This window comes from Phocoena phocoena, chromosome 12 (assembly GCF_963924675.1).
Source record: "Phocoena phocoena chromosome 12, mPhoPho1.1, whole genome shotgun sequence".
In the NCBI taxonomy this organism is placed as follows: domain Eukaryota; kingdom Metazoa; phylum Chordata; class Mammalia; order Artiodactyla; family Phocoenidae; genus Phocoena; species Phocoena phocoena.
Window position 1 is genome coordinate 49882173 of NC_089230.1, and position 18868 is coordinate 49901040.

Below are 18868 nucleotides of genomic sequence, written 5' to 3' on the forward strand. Positions count from 1 at the left end.
CTTGGAGGCACCTCAAACGTAACACGGCCAAACTAAACTCCTGATTTACCCTGCTACCCCAACACACAAATCTGGAGACTTTCCCATGACACTGAATGGTAATTCCCTTCTAGTTGCTCAAGCTAAAAACTTGTAATCATCTTTGACTCTTTTACTCTCACACCTTATATCCAATCTGTCAGCAAACCTGTTGGCTATCTTTCATAATATATCCAGACTCTGGCCTCTTCCCTCTGCCTCCACTGCTATCACCCTGGCCCACTACCACTACCATCTTTCACCTGGACTATTACCTTACCTTCCTATTCAGTGTCTCTGCTTCTATGCTTGCTTCTCCATGGTCCATGATCAACACAATTTAAAAGAAGTAATCAATTTAAAAAGTCAGATCATGCAACCCATCTGCTCAAAACCTTCCAATGGCTTCCTATCTCAATCAAAAAAGTCAAAGTTCTTTCAATCACCTACATGACCTCCATCCTCTGTGATCTCATGTTATTCTCCTCTCCTGCCACACTGCTATTTGTCAAATGTGAGGACCCGAAGGCCTTTGCACTGGCTGTTCTCTTCACAGAAACGTTCCTCCTCCAGGCATCTGCATGACTTACTCCTCCTCCTACTTCTGATCCCCTCAAATGTCCCCTTCTTGATTAGGTCTTCTCTGACCACCTTATTTAAAAGTGAACCTTGCCTCCCAAAACCTGGCACTCTCCATCCCCCTTCTGAGTTGGTTCTTATTTTTCTCCACTGCATTTGTCTTCATTTACTATACATGTCAATATTTATTGTCTATCTCTCCTTAGTAGAATGTAAGATTATGAGAGTAGGGACTTTTGTACATTGTGCTCAGTAGTATAACCTCAATGTCCTGTTATATAGTAGCCACTCAACAGATATTTGTTGAGTGAACAAATGGATAAAAAGGAATATGAGAACCAGTGACTGAAGAAAGATCTGTATGGCTGAAGCACAGATAGGTGGAGACTGGTAGACTAAGTGAGGCTGGAAAGGTGGAAAGGGACAAAATGACATTATGCTTTATAAAGAAATTTTGCCTTTAAGATTAAGGCAGGACATCACTAAATGGTTTAAAGAGAAATCTGAATTTTGAAACAGTTATTCTGGCTACTGTTTGGAGAAATAATGGAGAAAGGCCAGAGTGAATAATCACTATTGCAATGGTCTTGGCAAGAGATTATGGCAGTTTAGAAAAGACTGTGCTTATGTAGATGCACGGAAAAGGATGAATTTGAGGGATATTTGGGAGATAAAATTGATAAGGCTTAATAATAATTTGGATACAGAGGTATGAAGGACATTAAGAAAGACACGGGTTCGAGCCCTGGTCTGGGAAGATCCCACATGCCGCAGAGCAACTAAGCCCGTGCACCACAACTACTGAAGCCCGCGCGCCTAGAGCCCGTGCTCCACAATAAGAGAAGCCACTGCAATGAGAAGCCCGCGCACCGCGACAAAGAGTAGCCCCTGCTCGCTGAAACTAGAGAAAGCCCACACGCAGCGACGAAGACCCAACGCAGCCAAAAATAATAAATTTATTTTAAAAATAATAATGCATAGATTTCAAATTTTCATCATAAGTGGATGGTAGTGCCTTAAAGTGAAGTAGGGAACACTGGAAAACAATCAGATTCACAGGTGATAACCATGCATTTGGTTTTAGGCATGTTGAATTTGAGGTACTTTTGAGATATCCAAGAAATATCAAGAAGATGTATATAAGAAAGCTGAAAGGTGAAGCTAGATGGAGCTATACATTTAAGAGTCATAGGTGGTGGCAAAACCATGGCTATGAATGCGATCATATTCAATTACATAGCAAAAAGGAGACTCGGACTTAAGAAACTACCCTACGGGCTTCCCTGGTGGCGCAGTGGTTGAGAGTCCGCCTGCCGATGCAGCGGACACGGGTTCGTGCCCCGGTCCGGGAAGATCCCATATGCCGTGGAGCGGCTAGGCCCGTGAGCCATGGCCGCTGAGCCTGCGTGTCCGGGGCCTGTGCTCCACAACGGGAGAGGCCACAACAGTAAGAGGCTCGTGTACCACAAGAAAAAAAAAAAAAAAAAAAGGAAACTACCCTACCCTTTGTGGGCTGGACAAAGGAGGATGAGCCCCTCAAAAAGAAAAAAAAAAAGGAATGGCTTTTTTGGTTTTTGAAATCATACTCATAAGAAGTTCTCATTTTTTAAAATTCTGATTTAAACCAGTAACATTAGAATGTCAAAGGCTTTCCAAATTAAACCAATTCATCAGAACTATAAATCTGTTCAAGGATAGATGACTTTCAGAAACTATCTGGAAAATTCACAGTACCTTTCTCTTTGCTGCTTCAAAGTACATCAATACACAAAAAGCTATCCCTCTCAAAATATGTATGATTTTGGCTTATTGCAGTTTCCTGAAATTATCTTCTCTCTCTCACTCAGGGCCTCACCATATGCTGTTCTTTTGGCCCTCTTTCCCTGAGATGAAGATTTCCCTGACTTCCCAAGACTGGGCTTGGGAAGCCCAGTGATAGCTGGGCTCACCCCATTGGGATGATAGCCATCCCAATGATATAGTACTATATGTTTAATGTGTGTACTGTGTAGTATGTTTAACCATTAGTTTAACTAGATAACAGTCTTTTCCACTGTTGTATACTTAGTACCTAACAAGGCTAAGTTTTAAGAAACACATCTATTCTGCAACGTGAAGGATTAAAATCTAATTTGGTTTTCAGTCCATTGACAACACTTTAAACGTCGACTTTCCTCAAGAGGAATGACTTTTTAAAATCAAACAGTAATTTGTAAACAACTGATTGAATCTTTAAAAATACTAAATTTTGGAGATTTTTATATGTCTTTTTTCATATTGTATCCTTAAAGCCTACAAAAATTCATATTTAGGAATACCGGGGATTCTTTCTCCTTTAGTCTCATACAAAAGGGATTTGACAACTCTCTTTGAAAGCCTGGCTTGCGGTGACATTTGACTGAGCAAATAAACCACACCCCTGTGCAATGGCAAACAAAGGTGAAATTGCATAGGGGTACCTAATCCATGCCGCGCGAGCCCACTTGAGAGAGCAGAAGCAGAGGCAGCAGCGCGGAGCACCCGGTTCCACAGCATCCTCCTTGCCTGGCCTTATGCTGCACCCTCCGACCCTCAGGATAGCAACCATTTCCAAATTCTCGCCTCAACGCGCCCTCGGGATTGGGCACCCGGACTAGTCCTTCCCACGTAGATTACTAACAGAAGTCCCTGGACTAAGGATACAGCCCTAGATGGCTTGGTTTCTAAAATCCCAGAGGAAATGAAGGAAAAATCCTGTCAAAGGAAAAGTGGCAACCAAGCCCGCAGTGCTCACCAAACCGACGCTCTCAGTCAATCTCCGTCAACGCTAACCGTTGGCTCGCAGGCCGCCACAGGCTACGTCGCAGTGGCTCACGGGGGCGGTAGTTTCTTTCGCAAACAGAACGCGCCGGGGGCACCAAAACTATACTTCCCAGAAGTCAATGCGAGTACGCCCTGCCTTCTTAAACCTGGGTTTAGCGTAATAAAGAGACCGTTTCTATTTTTAGGCTGACCTTAAATTTAGATTCAAGAACTTCCAGGTGTACGTCTGTGCTACACTCTCTGCCGTGCTTGTGTACTTCAGCTGTCCCTTATTTTCCTTTCCCCTTGTTCAGGCCAAAGAACCCAAACCTCAGAGCACCTAAAACGCCCCCCGGCGCAGCTTAACTGCCTTTTCAGGCGCATGCGCGCTGCCCGCCGTCACGCAAGCGTAACGGCCGGCAGCGGTTGGCGGCCGCGCGCGGACTTGGGGTCTGGAGGTAGCCTGTGGGAGGGCGGGGTTTTTTCCAATGGCTTTGCCTCCGCGGGTCGCGTCTGCTTGGGCGGGGAACAGGGCGCAGGGGCGGGGGCGGCTCCTCATTTGTGCCGGGCGGAGAAAGGGGAGGGGCTGGGGGTGAGGACCCCATCTTCCCTCCCCGCTTCCGCCCTCTGGGCCGAGCCCCACCGATGGGGCTGGGCGAAGGGGCGGGCTCTGCGCCGTGGGCCCAGCTGCTCCACCAGCTTCGCTGCTCAGCCCCGCGCTCGGGGATTGCGGGGCCGCCCTGTGCCTGTCTGGCCTGGCGGGTGGTGGGCGAGGACGCAAGGATTGGAAAAGAAACGGCGTCTGCCCGGGGAGTCCGGAACCGGCAGGCCGGAGACGCTTTCCCCCAACGCCACCACCGAGACAGCGGCTGCACGAGGCTGCCGACCCCCCGGGAGCGCCAGGGTCTCTGGCCGCCGGGGCCAGCAAGCCAGGGTTCAGCAAGCCTTCCCAGCCAGCGCCTGGCCGGGAGGGAGGAGTTGCGGAAGGCGGGGACTGGTGCCGGAGGAGGGGCGGGATGGGAACGCTCCCGAGAACACCGTGGCTGCACAGACAAAAAACACCGAATGGCTGGTGAGCGTTCAGCTGTTACCAGCCTTTTTGGGCAGAGTACGGGTTTGACAGCTCCACAACGTGAGGATATCCGCTGACGCCGAGAGACGGAGGAGAACACTTTCCCGACACTGCCTGTCCAGCAAAGCCAGCGCTGTAAGGTTTCAACTTTGCAACTTTTTTTCTCAGTCTCTGACCAGAAGACTGCCCCTCCGGGCAGAAGGAGAGGGCGAGCTCTATCTTGTAGATCGAAGACACTTCTGCCTCCAAATGTCACCCAGACGTATGTTTTCATGACGATTCGAGTTCTCTGATTTTATTCTTACATTTCTCGTTTTAAAAAATGCAAAGTGCTTTGGGGGACATGCTGAAAGGTAACTGAAGACAGCAAAGAAAAAACTCCAATTGTCATGGCTGAAGGAGAGAATGAAGTGAGATGGGATGGACTGTGCAGTAGAGATTCAACTACTAGAGAGACAGCACTGGAAAACATTAGGCAGATCATTGTGAGAAAAACCGAGTGTCTTCGTTTGGTGAAAGAGACACCTTATCGTCCAGCAGACGGCCTTTCAAATGCTGTTTCTTTGGATGGGTTGAATAAGCTTCTTGCTCATCTGCTTATGCTTTCTAAGAGGTGTCCCTTTAAAGATGTAAGAGAGAAAAGTGAGTTTATTCTGAAGAGCGTCCAGGTAAGAAATAGCATTATAAGTACAACTGTTTATCTAGTAATGTGAAGTTTTACTTGCAGATATACACTTTGTATTTGCTTCAAATAGGTTGTTATAATTTGAACCACTCAACATCTTAAATTTAGACTGTTTTGTAAAACATTGAATTTGGGGTTAAAATTGGACAAGGTGAACTAAAGTAAAAGTAATTTTCAAATACAACTAAACAAGTATTGTCTTTCTAGAGAGTATTAGCAGAAATGCATCATTCCTCCATTGGGAGATTGGGATTGACATATATACACTAATATGTATAAAATAGATAACTAATAAAAACCTGTATAAAAAAAATTTAAAAAGAAATGCATTCATCCTGGGCAAAATATGTGAAAATTACAGTTAATTACAAATAAATACTTACTTTTCCTTATATTCATTTTTATGTGTTGTTGGGAAGTGTAGCCAGTATGCTTTTCACATTGCTACAAACAGTGTTCTCTGTGGAAAGTTTCACGTTTAAAACCCTCTAAAATGATAAAGAAATATTTCCTAGTCAGCTTGTTCGAGATAACTGGTGAAACAATTTCCTCTTGTTCTTAAAAACAAAGCAAAAAACCCGAGAATCTGTTCCCTAAATGCAACCTTTTTTTCCTGAAAGAATTATATAAAATAATAAAAGCCCATGTTATAAAGGAGCTGACATCTGCAGATTGAAGAATTGGATTCAGGTTGAGTGAATGGTAGACTGTTATGGTCAGTTACTTAACTAGCTTTCTCTGTGTTTGCCTAAGTTGTTTGATTCTTTTTTTTCACATACATACCTATTTAACTTGTGAGTGCAAAGGATAAAGGATGTTATAGTTTTCCTCCTGTTTGTACATATTCAATTTATCTTGTTTTATTAGAAGATTTATTAGAAGGGAAAGATTTTTAGATATTAAGAATTGTCAGAAATGGTCTTTAAGCTTATTAGTCTAAATTACTCAATCCACATGTGTTCAAAGTCACAGTATGAGAAGTTTTTTAAATTTATAATTTACTTGGGTATATGTGTAAGCTAAGATGAACAGTTTTTCTATTCTGGTTTGAATTCAGTTTAAAGCAACAGAAAAATAATGTGTATAAAATGAAGACTCTAAGATCTCTGGATATTTCTTCTCACAAACACTGTGGAAACAATAGTTACAATTTATATTTATCCAGAGTTACTAGAGAGGAATTATTCTAGTACTTGAAGTTTACCTCTTTGAGCATCAAAAGTTATTTCTCTATCTCTTAGTGTAGTGACTACAACAACTGTTTTTTTCATAATGGGGTCATCATTATGCACATCAAGTACATACTCTTGTACAGCTGAGGGTGGAATGTATATGTAGGACTGTATGATACATTTTGTTTGAATTTGTGTGTTCAATTTTTATAGTCTTTCTTTTCCTTACCTTACTGTTGGTATACTTCACTTCAGTCTCTTCCTGAATCTTTTATTTTGCTACTTTTTTTATATTAGAATGGGAAACCAGATAACCAGTTTTGTTAAGAGTTAGATTGAAAACAGAAGTAATTAGGTTCTGGGGAGTACAGGGTCAAAGGACTAACATAATGGTAAGTAAAGTGGTACTGGTGTCAGACCTGGGCTCAGGTTCTCCTCCTTTATTAATATACTGCATACCCTTGAACGAGTTAAGTTACTTGACCTCTCTTAAGCTTGGATTTCCACATCTATAAAATGGTAATAATAATACAGAGGTGTATTACTATAATAAATAATATAAATTATGATAACTGAGATGTAAAGTGCCCCATATGTAGTGGATGCTGCTCTCCCCTTTCATAAAAGAAATACATGGACTGTGTGATATGTATTTCAAGACTCATTCATCCTGCAAAAGGATTCAAGAATCTCTACTGTGAAGATTTCCCATCAATTTATGCCTTCTTTCTCATCTCTGCATCTATGCACATTATTCCAGCTACAATTCTAACAGGCACTTTACTTATATTGGGCTATAATCACATGTTTATGTGTCTGTCTCTCCCAGAGCCTGTGGGAGAGACAGAGCTCCTCTCCCGGAGCACAGGCTTCGGACGCGCAGGCTCAGCTGTAAGTTCTCAAGAGTGTTGACTGGGACCTGGAAGCTACTAAATAAATACTGTTTCTTAGTCTGAATAGATGAAGTTACTAGATTAGGGAGTTTTCATCCCTACATCATTCATTCATGCCTTCATTCAACAAATGTTAATTGAACCCCTGATGAATGCCATTCTAAGAACTGAGAATCAGTGGTAACAATTTTTACATTCTACTGAAGGGAGACAGACCATAAACAAACAATATAATTTTAGATAGTAAAGGAAGACTTCCCTGAAGAGATGGCATTTAAGCAGAAATGAATAGATATTATCCAGGCAAAAATGAGATTTGTGAGACGGACATTCCATGTATAGGGAATAGTGTGTGTGAAGGCCTCATGGTAAGAGAGAGCAGGTGAATTTAGGAGTGGAAAGTAATGCAGTGTGGTTGGAGCATACAGTGTGAGGAGAGTGTGAAAGTTTAAGTACATGCTCTGGAGTCAGACCTGAACTCTACAGCCTTAGGTAAGTTACATAATCTCTCCTTGACTCAGTTTTCTCACCTGCAGAATGAGGGTGATGCTAATAGTTCCTGCCTCACAATAAGAATAAAATGAAATAATGCTTATAAAGCATAGCACAGTGCCTAGCACATAAGAAACACCCATAAAGTTAGGAATTCTGTTTTTAGGCAGGAGCCAGAGAACAGAGGATCTTGTGGGCCATGTTAGGAGTTGTAGGCTTTATCCTAGGAACAATGGGAAGCCACTGAGGGGTGTTGAGCAAGATGGTGACATGATACATGCTGTATTAGAAGCATCACTTTGGAAGCAATTTAAAGAATGGATTTCAGGGGTCGAGAGTGAATGTACAACAGTTAGGAGGTTGTTCACTAGTCCAAAGCAAAAATGGTGGAGTAAGATGTAGTGGGCAAAGTGGAAAAAGGTGAATAGATTTGGGAGATAGCTAGGAGTTAGAACCTATGGGGTATAGTATTTAATTGGATATAGGAGATGAGGAAAATAAAATCAAGGATGGCTCTAAAGTTTCTAGCTTGAACTCCTTGATGAATAATTAAGTCATTTCGGGAGACAAAAGAGCGGTAGAGGGTCACTTGAGGGGAATGGTGAGTTCTGTTTTGGACATGTTGAGATTAAGTTGCCTATGATAAATCTGATTAGAAATAGCTCTTAAAGGGATTTCTGCCCCTGCCACCACTGTTCTACTCCTGACATTGTTATCTCTCACTTTTCTCAACCACCTTTATATCCATCCTCCACGTAATTGCAGAGCTATTTATCTAAAATAAAAAGCTGACCATGTTTCTCTCCTCCCTAAAATCCTTTAGGATAGAATCTAAACTTAAGTATGTTACTTAATGTCCAGCATCATCTGGCGTCCACTTAACGCTGCAGCCTCACTTCTCACACTCTAGCACCAGCCTTACAAGGGAAACAAGATAATGTAGTGCTCTGTAATGCCTTCTGTTATTCACTAGTAAGCAGCAAAAGCTGAACTGCATTTGCAATTCTTGCAGCTGTTCCTGAAGGGGCCCTTAATTGCTATAGGTCAGCTCAGAGGAGTATGGTCAGGGAGATATGGTAGGGTGGTGGTAGGATGGATTCAACTCAGAATGGCTAAACATGTAAAAATTTGGCACATTGAGAGATAGCATTCTCTGTTTGTATTCCTGTTCTCAATTTATTGATTTCAAGTCAGCATACTTAAATCTGTTCAACACATTTTTGAGAACTATTCTGTGCCAGGCACTATAGTCAGGACTGGAAGATCAATTAGATTTGTTCCCTGTTTTAGAGGAAGGTCTTCTTTTCTCATAGGAGATTTTAGTTGTGCTGTTTGTTTGTTTGTTTACACCCATAATACCTTTTGGATATGCTTGATTCCCTAAGCAAATGAATGGAGTGACCCAATATACTATTATAGTCCACTGGTGAGCTATTGTCTTTATGATACATGTAATTAAGGGGGAAAATGTGAGTATGTGTATATTCATCAAAACATTATGAGGAGTATCCAAAATAGCCAAGTACTTTTCCAAGAGTAGTCATTTGATCCTTTTCATTTCTCTACCATGACAAAGGAAAGCAAATTTTCTTATATGCCTGTCAGCAATTAACACTATCTGAAAGTAACTTGGCTTATGGTAGAAAACTTAGACCAAGTAAGAAGTATTTATCTTAAGTGGGATGGAGGAGACTTTCATTTAGTGAAGTGATTGTTACCCCCCAGGGAGAAATGAAACGTTAGTTGTTGGGTATGGTGCATATTTATAGTTGTAGAGTTGCAGTTGGAGTATCCAGTTGGTATCCATTGGGTAATATATAGTTTGTAGGTTTAACAATAAGAGGTTAGTAAACCTATTGTTCGCATAATGAGTCTGGAAGTTAGGCTATTTCAAGCCTGAAAGATTGATTCATTAGCTGAACTATGTTACCTTTTTGCCTTTTATCTATTTGTTCTCCAGGCACCATGTGTAGTCATTGACCATTTGCAGCTAAGAGGAAAAGAGTTTTTTCCCATGCCTCTATTAGGGAAGAAAAGCTTTCCCCAGAAACCTTCCAGCAGACTTCTTCTCAGTTTCTATTGACCAGTGTCACATGCCCTTTACTAAGCCAGTAACTGGCAAAGAAATTGGGCATTTCTGTTTTTGGTTTGGATTAATCCACATTCAGCCCCTAAGAGCCAGAAGAGCCCCCATCATGTGAACAAAGGTTTCTGTTGGTGAGGAAGAAGAGGGACAGAAGACAGGTTTAGTCAGAGGCTGCCAATAAAACTGATATCTAACTAGGTAATATATTGCTTTGGTCTAGTTATAATTTAGATTCTATTAGATTGGAAATGTAACTAATTTATAATGATGCTATAAAATATAACAGATTCGGAACATTCTAGAAGCAGATTTGGCCTTTTAAGATGATTGTTTTGTTTTTATTTCTATTTTACTGCCGTGTCTAGTCAAAGCCAAAAATTTAAGGTAGTCCATCTCAAACATTCACTGCTGACTCTTAGGTATCACAGCAAATATGAAAGTCCTCTTTCAGTGTTTACACTGAGCTTCTCTCTTCCATATCCACTGTTTTTTGGCCTTCCTTATTTTATTGATACACTGAGAACTCAGTCCCTTTCCCTCAGAAAGCCTCCTGGCTTGCTTCTCTCCTCAGTGCTTCCTCTTATTCCTATCTTTGACCACTTTCTTTCTTTGCTTTTGAGCTCAGAGGAGAATACTATTTACCCTCAGTTTGTATGGGCTTCTTTGGAAGAAGAATGTAAAGAAGTTGAAGGCAAATCTTTAACTTTTTTTTTTCTAAATGGTTTGAAAACAAAGTAAAAAGCCTATGTTCTTTCTACTCACTGGCTTACAGGATGAATCATACCTACACTATCTGCCCTCAGTGTCCTCTTCCTTTGTTCTGACTTTTAAGAAAGATTGAAACTAACACGGATACTCTTTTTTTTTAAGTTTTCAGATTTCAAATATTTTATTCCTGTTACAGTGCCCCAAATGGTCTTTAGCATGGAAACAAACAAAAAACCAGAATGATCAATTTTTAAAATATTTTTCTAACATTGTTTTTGTTTATAAATGAGATGTAGTGTTTTGTAGGGAAATGGGATGTTAAACACTTGCCTATTAGACTTCAATTTAAGGTCATGGGTTGTTTATGTCAGGAGGACTCCCTGAAACAATAGTTTAGCTTAATTAGAATTATTTTCTTGTCTTTAATACTGTGTGCCCTTAAAGTGCTGTACAGATCATTCTTGGAGTAAAAGAATTTGGAAATAGATGTGCTGTTCTCTTTGTTTTAGGGCTATATTTATTTTCCTTTTGTAAGCCATTAGAAATTTGCAGGATATCTTTTAACCAATTGAGTAGATAATAACTTAAACAGCCAACTTAAGGATTTGTTGAAACTTTGATGTGATAGAAAGTAGCTGTAGAATCTTCGGTTTGATGAAGGATTATTAATCACTTAGAACTTTGAAACAATGGGGCCCTATTTGGTGTTATGTCTTAATCATGAATAATTTCATATCTAAAAACAGTGTTTATGAGTAGCAAATTAGCATGTACTGGAGGAACCAGAGGCACGGGGAAATTTTAGAATTAGTGGAAGGACAGGGGAGATGCTGGTGGAGGGAAGGCAGTACTTAAATTGCATAAAAGGATGAAAGTTATGCTGGATGTATATCAGCACCATGCAAGCCTCGCCACCAATTATAATCTCTGTCACAGTTTCTCAAATCAGTCTGTTTTTTTCACACCATGATAAAATATTTACTTTTTTTTTTTTTTTTTTGCGGTACGCGGGCCTCTCACTGTTGTGGCCTCTCCCGTTGCGGAGCACAGGCTCCGGACGCCCAGGCTCAGCGGCCATGGCGCACGGGCTCAGCTGCTCAGCGGCCATGGCGCACGGGCCCAGCCCCTCCGCGGCTTGTGGGATCTTCCCAGACCGGGGCACAAACCTGTGTCCCCTGCATCAGCAGGCGGACTCTCAACCACTGCGCCACCAGGGAAGCCCCAAATATTTACTTTTTAATTGAAGTCAGTAGAAAATAGGATTTACTTTGACCCAGCTTTTGTAGATCACATTTATTACATTAAGAGAGAAAGACCTTAATTGACCTTGATGATATGAACTACTACTTCAGTTACACTAGCACAGTAAACTCAGGGGCATCTGAGGGTTCTTCAGAATATTTGATGATGGTATTACTAGGGGCAATGGGTAGACTGGAAGTTTAAGTCACACTATGGGAACATTATTTTATGCTTTGCTTTTTTTCCTGTTGGTTACTACACCAAGTTAAACTAATGTCAATAAAGATACATTTACCATGACATTTGTATATAGAAAAACAGTCTTTTAAAAGATGCTTGTTTTTTATGAAATTGAGTTATTTGTAGTGAGGTGGATGGACCTAGAGTCTGTCATACGGAATGAAGTAAGTCACAAAGAGAAAAACAAATATCGTATGCTAAACACATATGGAATAAAAAAAAAAAGTTTCTGAAGAACCTAGGGGCAGGACAGGAATAAAGACGCAGACATAGAGAATGGACTTGAGGACACAGGGAGGGGGAAGGGTAAGCTGGGACGAAGTGAGAGAGTGGCATGGATATATATACACTACCAAATGTAAAATAGATAGCTAGTGGGAAGCAGCCACATAGCACAGGGAGATCAGCTTCATGCTTTGTGACCACCTAGAGTGGTGGGATAGGGAGGGTGGGAGGGAGATGCAAGAGGGAGGAGATATGGGGATATATGTATACATATGGCTGATTCACTTTGTTATACAGCAGAAACTAACACAACATTATAAAGCAATTATACTCCAATAAAGGTGTTGAAAAATATTGCTCAAAGAAGAAAAAGATGCTTGTTTTTTAAAAAAATGCTTTTTCACTGAAAATACTTAGGGAGTTTTTGTAGGATAGCTGTTAGGACCATTTATTGGACTTTCACAATAGGCGTTTTTATTGTTGAAAGCCTGTATTACTGCTAGTAGACTGTCACCATTTGTGACATGTTTCAGTTTATATGAAAAAGACTTGTGAAATTTGGCAACACAAGAATCATGCCTTCTCATGTTCTTATCTCTTTTCTATAATTACTTATAGAAAAATCTAATAAGATTGCAATGAAATATGGAATTACCTTAGAAAAATGAAATACTTTTAGTTTTATGATTTCTTTAAATCTGACTTTTTAATTTTAAAAGGGAAAGGTCTTCATAGAGTTTTAAAATATTACTTATATTGTAAAATTACCTTCAAACAACTTCCTAAGCTTTTAAACCATACTAAAGGAAAATAAAATTCATGGTGTGAGTTTTGTTAGTTATATTACCCAAATCAACTTTCATATATACATATTCATTAAATGAATAGTATTAATATTTTAACTTAAAAATTGTTTAAATTGACAAGATTTTATACATATATAATATATACATATGTATTTTATATATATATAAAATATGCACATACATACATATACATATGCTTTCTTAAATAGCTAGGATAATTTGTCAATTCTATGTGTAATATTCAGTAAAGTCTAATTAGAATCTTAGTTTACCCCACTAAAAATGAGCATTTACTGTTTTCACACTTCACTGTTTGACAAGCATTGCACAGTCGTCTTTAAACTTGACATGATTTCATTTTCTAGCAAGTTGGCAGGTGTTAGCTGTCTATAATTATAACTGAGTAATTTTTCAAATGCTATTCATAGCCTAAACACAGTAAGAAATTCTTCCGATCATGTGATAAAGGCCAAGCCTTGCAAAATAGTGGTAGAATGATATGATCAGTGGTACTGAAGGACATATTTAGAGAAGCCTTTCAAAAGTAAAAAGTGATTTAAATGATAGGGAGACGGGTTTTCTCACAAAATAAGATCTCTCAAGGTCATTGATAGTGATTACACCTCACCAAATTAAGGTGTGTCTATTTTTTCATCTAACAAGTAATGTATACATTGGCAGTCTTAAATTATAAAATATTGATCTATATTTATTCAGTTTTCTTGATAACAGAGATTCTGAACATAAGAAATAATTGAAATTTTATTGAGGCACTGAACGCACTGAATATTTCTTCTCATTTCATTCATGAGGTATTTACTGTGTACCTACTATATGCCAAGCGCTGTGCTTATCTATCTTTTGGCATATCAAAGAAAAGGCTGTAAGCTTCTCTTAATTTTAATCATTATTCTACTTTAAAAACAAAAGAAGCTTTTGCTTTTTCTTGATTTTTTTTTTCTTTCTAACCATCTATTTTAAATATACAGAGTCTCACATTGACTAGAGATATTGCTTCAGAAGGGTTTAAAGATCTTGGATTTTCTTTACCAGCCATGAATAAATTAACCTCTGTAGTCTGTTTCCTCATCTGTGATCTGTGAATTGACATAATTTTAATATCTGCCTTGTGATGTGATTATAAAAATTAAAGGAGATCATATTGGTAAAGCATTTTGTAAACTTTGATATACTGTACAAAGTTAATTACGAATAAACTTTTTGAGACTGTTTACTTATTGTAATATGAGGATAATAATACCACTCTCACAGGGTAGTTTTGAGAATTAAGTGAACAGTAAAGTATGTAGAAGTGGGCCTGATACACAGTAAGTGCTCAGTAAATATTGGTGATGATGGTGATGAATATTGGTGATAATAAAGAAGATGATGATGAACTTGATCTAGGTCTTTTAGCTAATGAGTCAAACTCCAAACTGGCATTACTTTAGGATTTTTCTGTTTAGAGTTTAGGATTTTTATGTATTGACTTATAATTGACTTTCATATATCCCACTCTTTGTATCCACATGTATTTACACCCCTAATTGCCTTTTGTACAGTAAATTTTAATATATTAACATATTAATGCTATGTCCAACTTTACCAAAGGATGCTTCTAACCAACCACTGCCTCAGGGTAAGTGGTGGACTTACTCAGAATTTTGCTCCGTTGGTGATGGCAGATCTGTAGCATCCATCCCCTCCTTGGAGTTCAGCACCATTCTAGTATGTCAACATGGCACCAGTAGGGAGGGGTTGCAGGCAAACAGGTGCATGTGTCATCCAGGGGTCAAGTGTACATGGAGAGGTCCATTGCCAAGGCCTGTGCTTTAATACCTGGACAGCAATAAAGAAGCATGCTTAAACCATGGGCTTTAGAGTTAGTCAGACCTGGCTCTAAGTCCTACTCTGCCAAGCTTTGTGACCTTGGGCAAGTTATATAATCTGCTTAAGCCTCAGTTCCCTCACAGAGTTGTGAGGATTAAATGAGGTAACATGTGCAATGTTTACTGTAACTCAGCACTCAGTGAATATTAACTATTAGTATTCTGTTCTGCCCTCACAGTGCAGTTGGGGGAGAGGAGATGGGAAGTTGAGCCCTCTGGCACCATATGCCCTTTAGGGTACCCCAAGTCTCTGGGCAACTGGGAAAGTTTTCACCTACTTTCCAGGTCCCTTGGCCCTAGGGAATAGCATCCTAGAGGAAATAACACCTCTAGGAACCAAAGTAAGGGTTTTATAAACATGTTTTAGCACTCTGGGAACCGGATTCTCCCCTGATACAATGCTTGTCTATTGTTCCATTTAGGAACATATGACTCTCCAATGTATCTTCAGGGGTAAAAAATGTAGAAAAGCAAATGATGACTTATATGCCAGTGCTGTCAGTAAGCAGCTGAATCCTCTGTGCCTAGTCGATTCATGTCTGATACTTCAGGCAAATTTGCTGCAGAGACTGCCTGCCTTGATGGTCTGCTGAGGAGATTAAAGCTGCACTATCAGTGTTCCTACTCTGCTTCCCCCAGTGGGAGCTTGACATATTAAGCAGAAAGTCCCCAAAACAGTCCTTTCACTCTGGCCGGATAACTAGCCTGGCCTCGACTGCTTGATATGATTTTAAGAACAAAGTAACTAAGCAAAGATTACATGGCCCAAAAGATACCCCAGAAGTAACAGGGCTTGAAGAGATTTTGTATCATGTTTGATTTCTTGAATTTGCTTCATAGGGCATGGCAGGTGTCTTTGGGGCTCCTCCTGAGCGCCCATGCCTGCCCCGCTTAGAATCTGCCACACATTGGGACAAAGTTACCGTAAGGCATTTTCAGCAGTCTCTTAATCTTTCTAGTTTCGAAGAATGTGTATTTTTGAATGTAATAAGAATAGGCATTCTGTATGCGAAACCTAGTTCTTAACCCTTTTCATATATTTTTAACCCTTTTTATTTAATCTTCACCACAACACTGTAAGAGTAGGTATTATTAGCCCCATTTTATGCATCAGGAAAAAAAATCAAGGCTCAGATAGGTTAAATAACTTGCCCAAGGTATCATAGCTCAGTAAGAAAAGGAGCCAGGTTTCAAACCCAGGCTGTGAGACTCCAGAGTCCATGCTTTTCATCATTATACTGCATTATCTGAATAAAAATTTAATGTTTCCTATTAAAATATATATTACTTTCTTTTCCAAATTATTTTTCCTTCAGGGTGAAATGTAAAACTTTGGTTTCTAGGAGAAACCACATTCTCAGATGTTATTAAATTGCATATCAAATTCCTATTTAAACCCTGACCTATCTTGAAATTGCATTTGAACTCTATTGAATCTTTGTGTTTCACTGTGGCATATAATTTTCATTATGTTGTCATTATAAATTTCAGCTGATTGCAAGAAGGTGGCTAAGACTGTGATCTTGGAAATATGATATATAAAAGGCTTATCTTTACATTAAGAGATTACCAAGTAAGATGATTTCTTTAGTGAACTGCCTGAAAGAAAATTTGGTATGTTTCCGTGAGTAATAGACTCAAGATTAGCTTTGAATGTTAAAAGAGCATTCTCCTAGCTAGTTCATTGTTGCCATGACAATGCTGGCAGTGTGAGTGCTGTAGTAACTCCTTGCAAAGATCTTATTTTAGACCCTAACGTTTGCAGTGCTGAACATCCCCTTCCCCGCCCCACAAGTAGCGGAAAAGTACTGGTTTTATAACTGGCTTCTGGCTTTGTAGCTGAAAGACTGCACTATTGTGGGCTTAAAAAAATAGTGTAGGAGTGTTGAGTATTTTTCTCGTGGATTATAAACGTTTGAAATTTCCCAAAATATTGTATTGCATTACATGTCATACAGCAAGTTGTTTACAGCTAAAAAGAAAAGGGGCTTCTATTGTCTTTTTAAGAAGTCAAGCCCAGATTATATCATTACTTGGAGCTCTTATAGAAATCATTTTTCCACTTGTATGTTTCCTGTGCATACTTGAAAGTCTTTGGATTCTTTTATTATTTGGAAAATTATCATAGGATCGTAAAGGATTATGTTTAAATAGTGTAAAAAGTATTTTTTTCTTGTCCTTTCCATAGTTCAACATTTACCTGATCAAATTGGAATATTTTAATCTTGGTTTCTTAAATTACGAACTAAAGTTATAAAATGATTTTAAGAAATTACCCAATTTGAACTGTGTTAAACTAACAATTGTTTAGACATTGTTAACTTTGTTGCCTATATGTTATAAATTAGATTTTAAAATATTTCACTGATATTTTCTAATTGTAAACCCCATTATAACTGTACTGTTAAGCACAAAATATTTTCAAACTCATAATAGTAAGTGCCATTTTGTATACTTTTGCATACCATTTGTTAGGTCAGAGGTTTGGTATCTATGGCATGTACACTAAAAATCTAGTGTAGCATGATGAAAATAATAATATGGCAGTAAACCTTGTCAAAGAAGATGGAAAATCTAAATATTATACTTCTTTCATTAGTGACAACTACTAACAAATTTGCTTTTTTTCCCTAAATACTGCATTAAAAGTTTAGTTCATCTTATTTAGATGCTGAAGATTTAAACAAATCTTGGATGATTGGGCCTGTACTAAGTATTGGAGTATGGGTGTCTGGCAAGCCCTTTTCTTTCTTCATTTTAATGTATAAAAGTAAATTTCTAAACAAAAATTTCACTCCAAGCTAGAGTTGTGTTTGGTTCTTTCACCAAGCAATGAGTATTTTAATCTTTATTTTATTTTATTATTATTTTTTGTTCCTTTTAGTGCATTTTATTATTATAAATAAATCCTTAGTGGGAATTATTCTGATTAAGGGGTGTCTAATTCCAATTTATACTGGCCTTCAATGGCTCCTTCTTTGAACTTGGAAGTAATTTTGTAGTAAAATGTGAAGAGTCAAACCTTGAGATAAATATTCTGTCATTTTAGTACTGCATATTTGTATTAAATGCTTTTTATTGGTTGGAATGAAACTAAATTATAGTTCTTTTTCCTTTCTTAAAATAATAACAGGGTTATTGTTTTCTTTCCTGAACTCGCTATACCTCTAGCTGACCTCCCTCTCTATCTAAGGCTGAAATGGGAATACTTTTTTAAAGTAAGAATTCATTTAAAATCTTTCTTTGTGCCTAACACTGTTATGGCACTGTGAGAAATATAAAAAGAAGTTGAAAACAACCACTACTGTTAAGAGTTTTGCAATGATTTAGAGAAAAGCAATTAAGAACAAATCAAGACTTTCACTAAAAATGTTAAATTTTGTGGTAGTACGTTGACAGTAGTGCAACTGTTAGTGGGAGTGTATGTACACAGTAATTCCACATCTAAGAACTCATCTGAAGAAAGATTTATGTATGATGATAATCTCTGTAGTATTATTTATGATATAAATGTATTTATATTATTATATATAAGTTGGTAATCTAAATATCCAATAATGAAATTATTAGTTAATTAAATTATGGTACATCTGTATAAAGGACTATTACATAGTTATTGAAAGTTGTTTTAAAATGTATAAAAAAAGAAAAAATTATATTTAAGTGGAAAAGCAACTTTTAAAATAGTAGGCCAAATATATATTTTTTTATAGAGAGGGGAAAATGTCAGGAAACCTGCTTGTAACAAAATAGTACCAAAACCCTGGTTCTCTTTTAGAGGTGGGATTATTGGAGATTTTAATTTTTCTTTTCATAATAATAATCATTAATAAATACTTAATTTTATTGAGTGCTCACTATATGCCAGGCTTTGTTATAAGCATTTGACATATAACATTGCAAGATTTCATGTGGGTTACAGATTTTGAGGAAGCTATCTTCCCAAAACAAAACAAATATACAAATATGAATACACCCAC

At 38.4% G+C, this 18868-nt stretch overlaps 1 protein-coding gene across 1 annotated transcript in view; it reads left to right on the plus strand.

Annotated features, from left to right (window-relative positions):
* Nucleotides 1-4555: 4555 nt before the first annotated feature.
* SESN1 (sestrin 1) overlaps nucleotides 4556-18868 on the plus strand; it is a 105333-nt gene continuing 91020 nt past the window's right edge. The window contains exon 1 of the mRNA XM_065888520.1: nucleotides 4556-5118. Coding sequence (XP_065744592.1) covers nucleotides 4840-5118 — 279 coding nt within the window. The 5' untranslated portion in view covers nucleotides 4556-4839. The remainder of the gene's footprint in view (nucleotides 5119-18868) is intronic.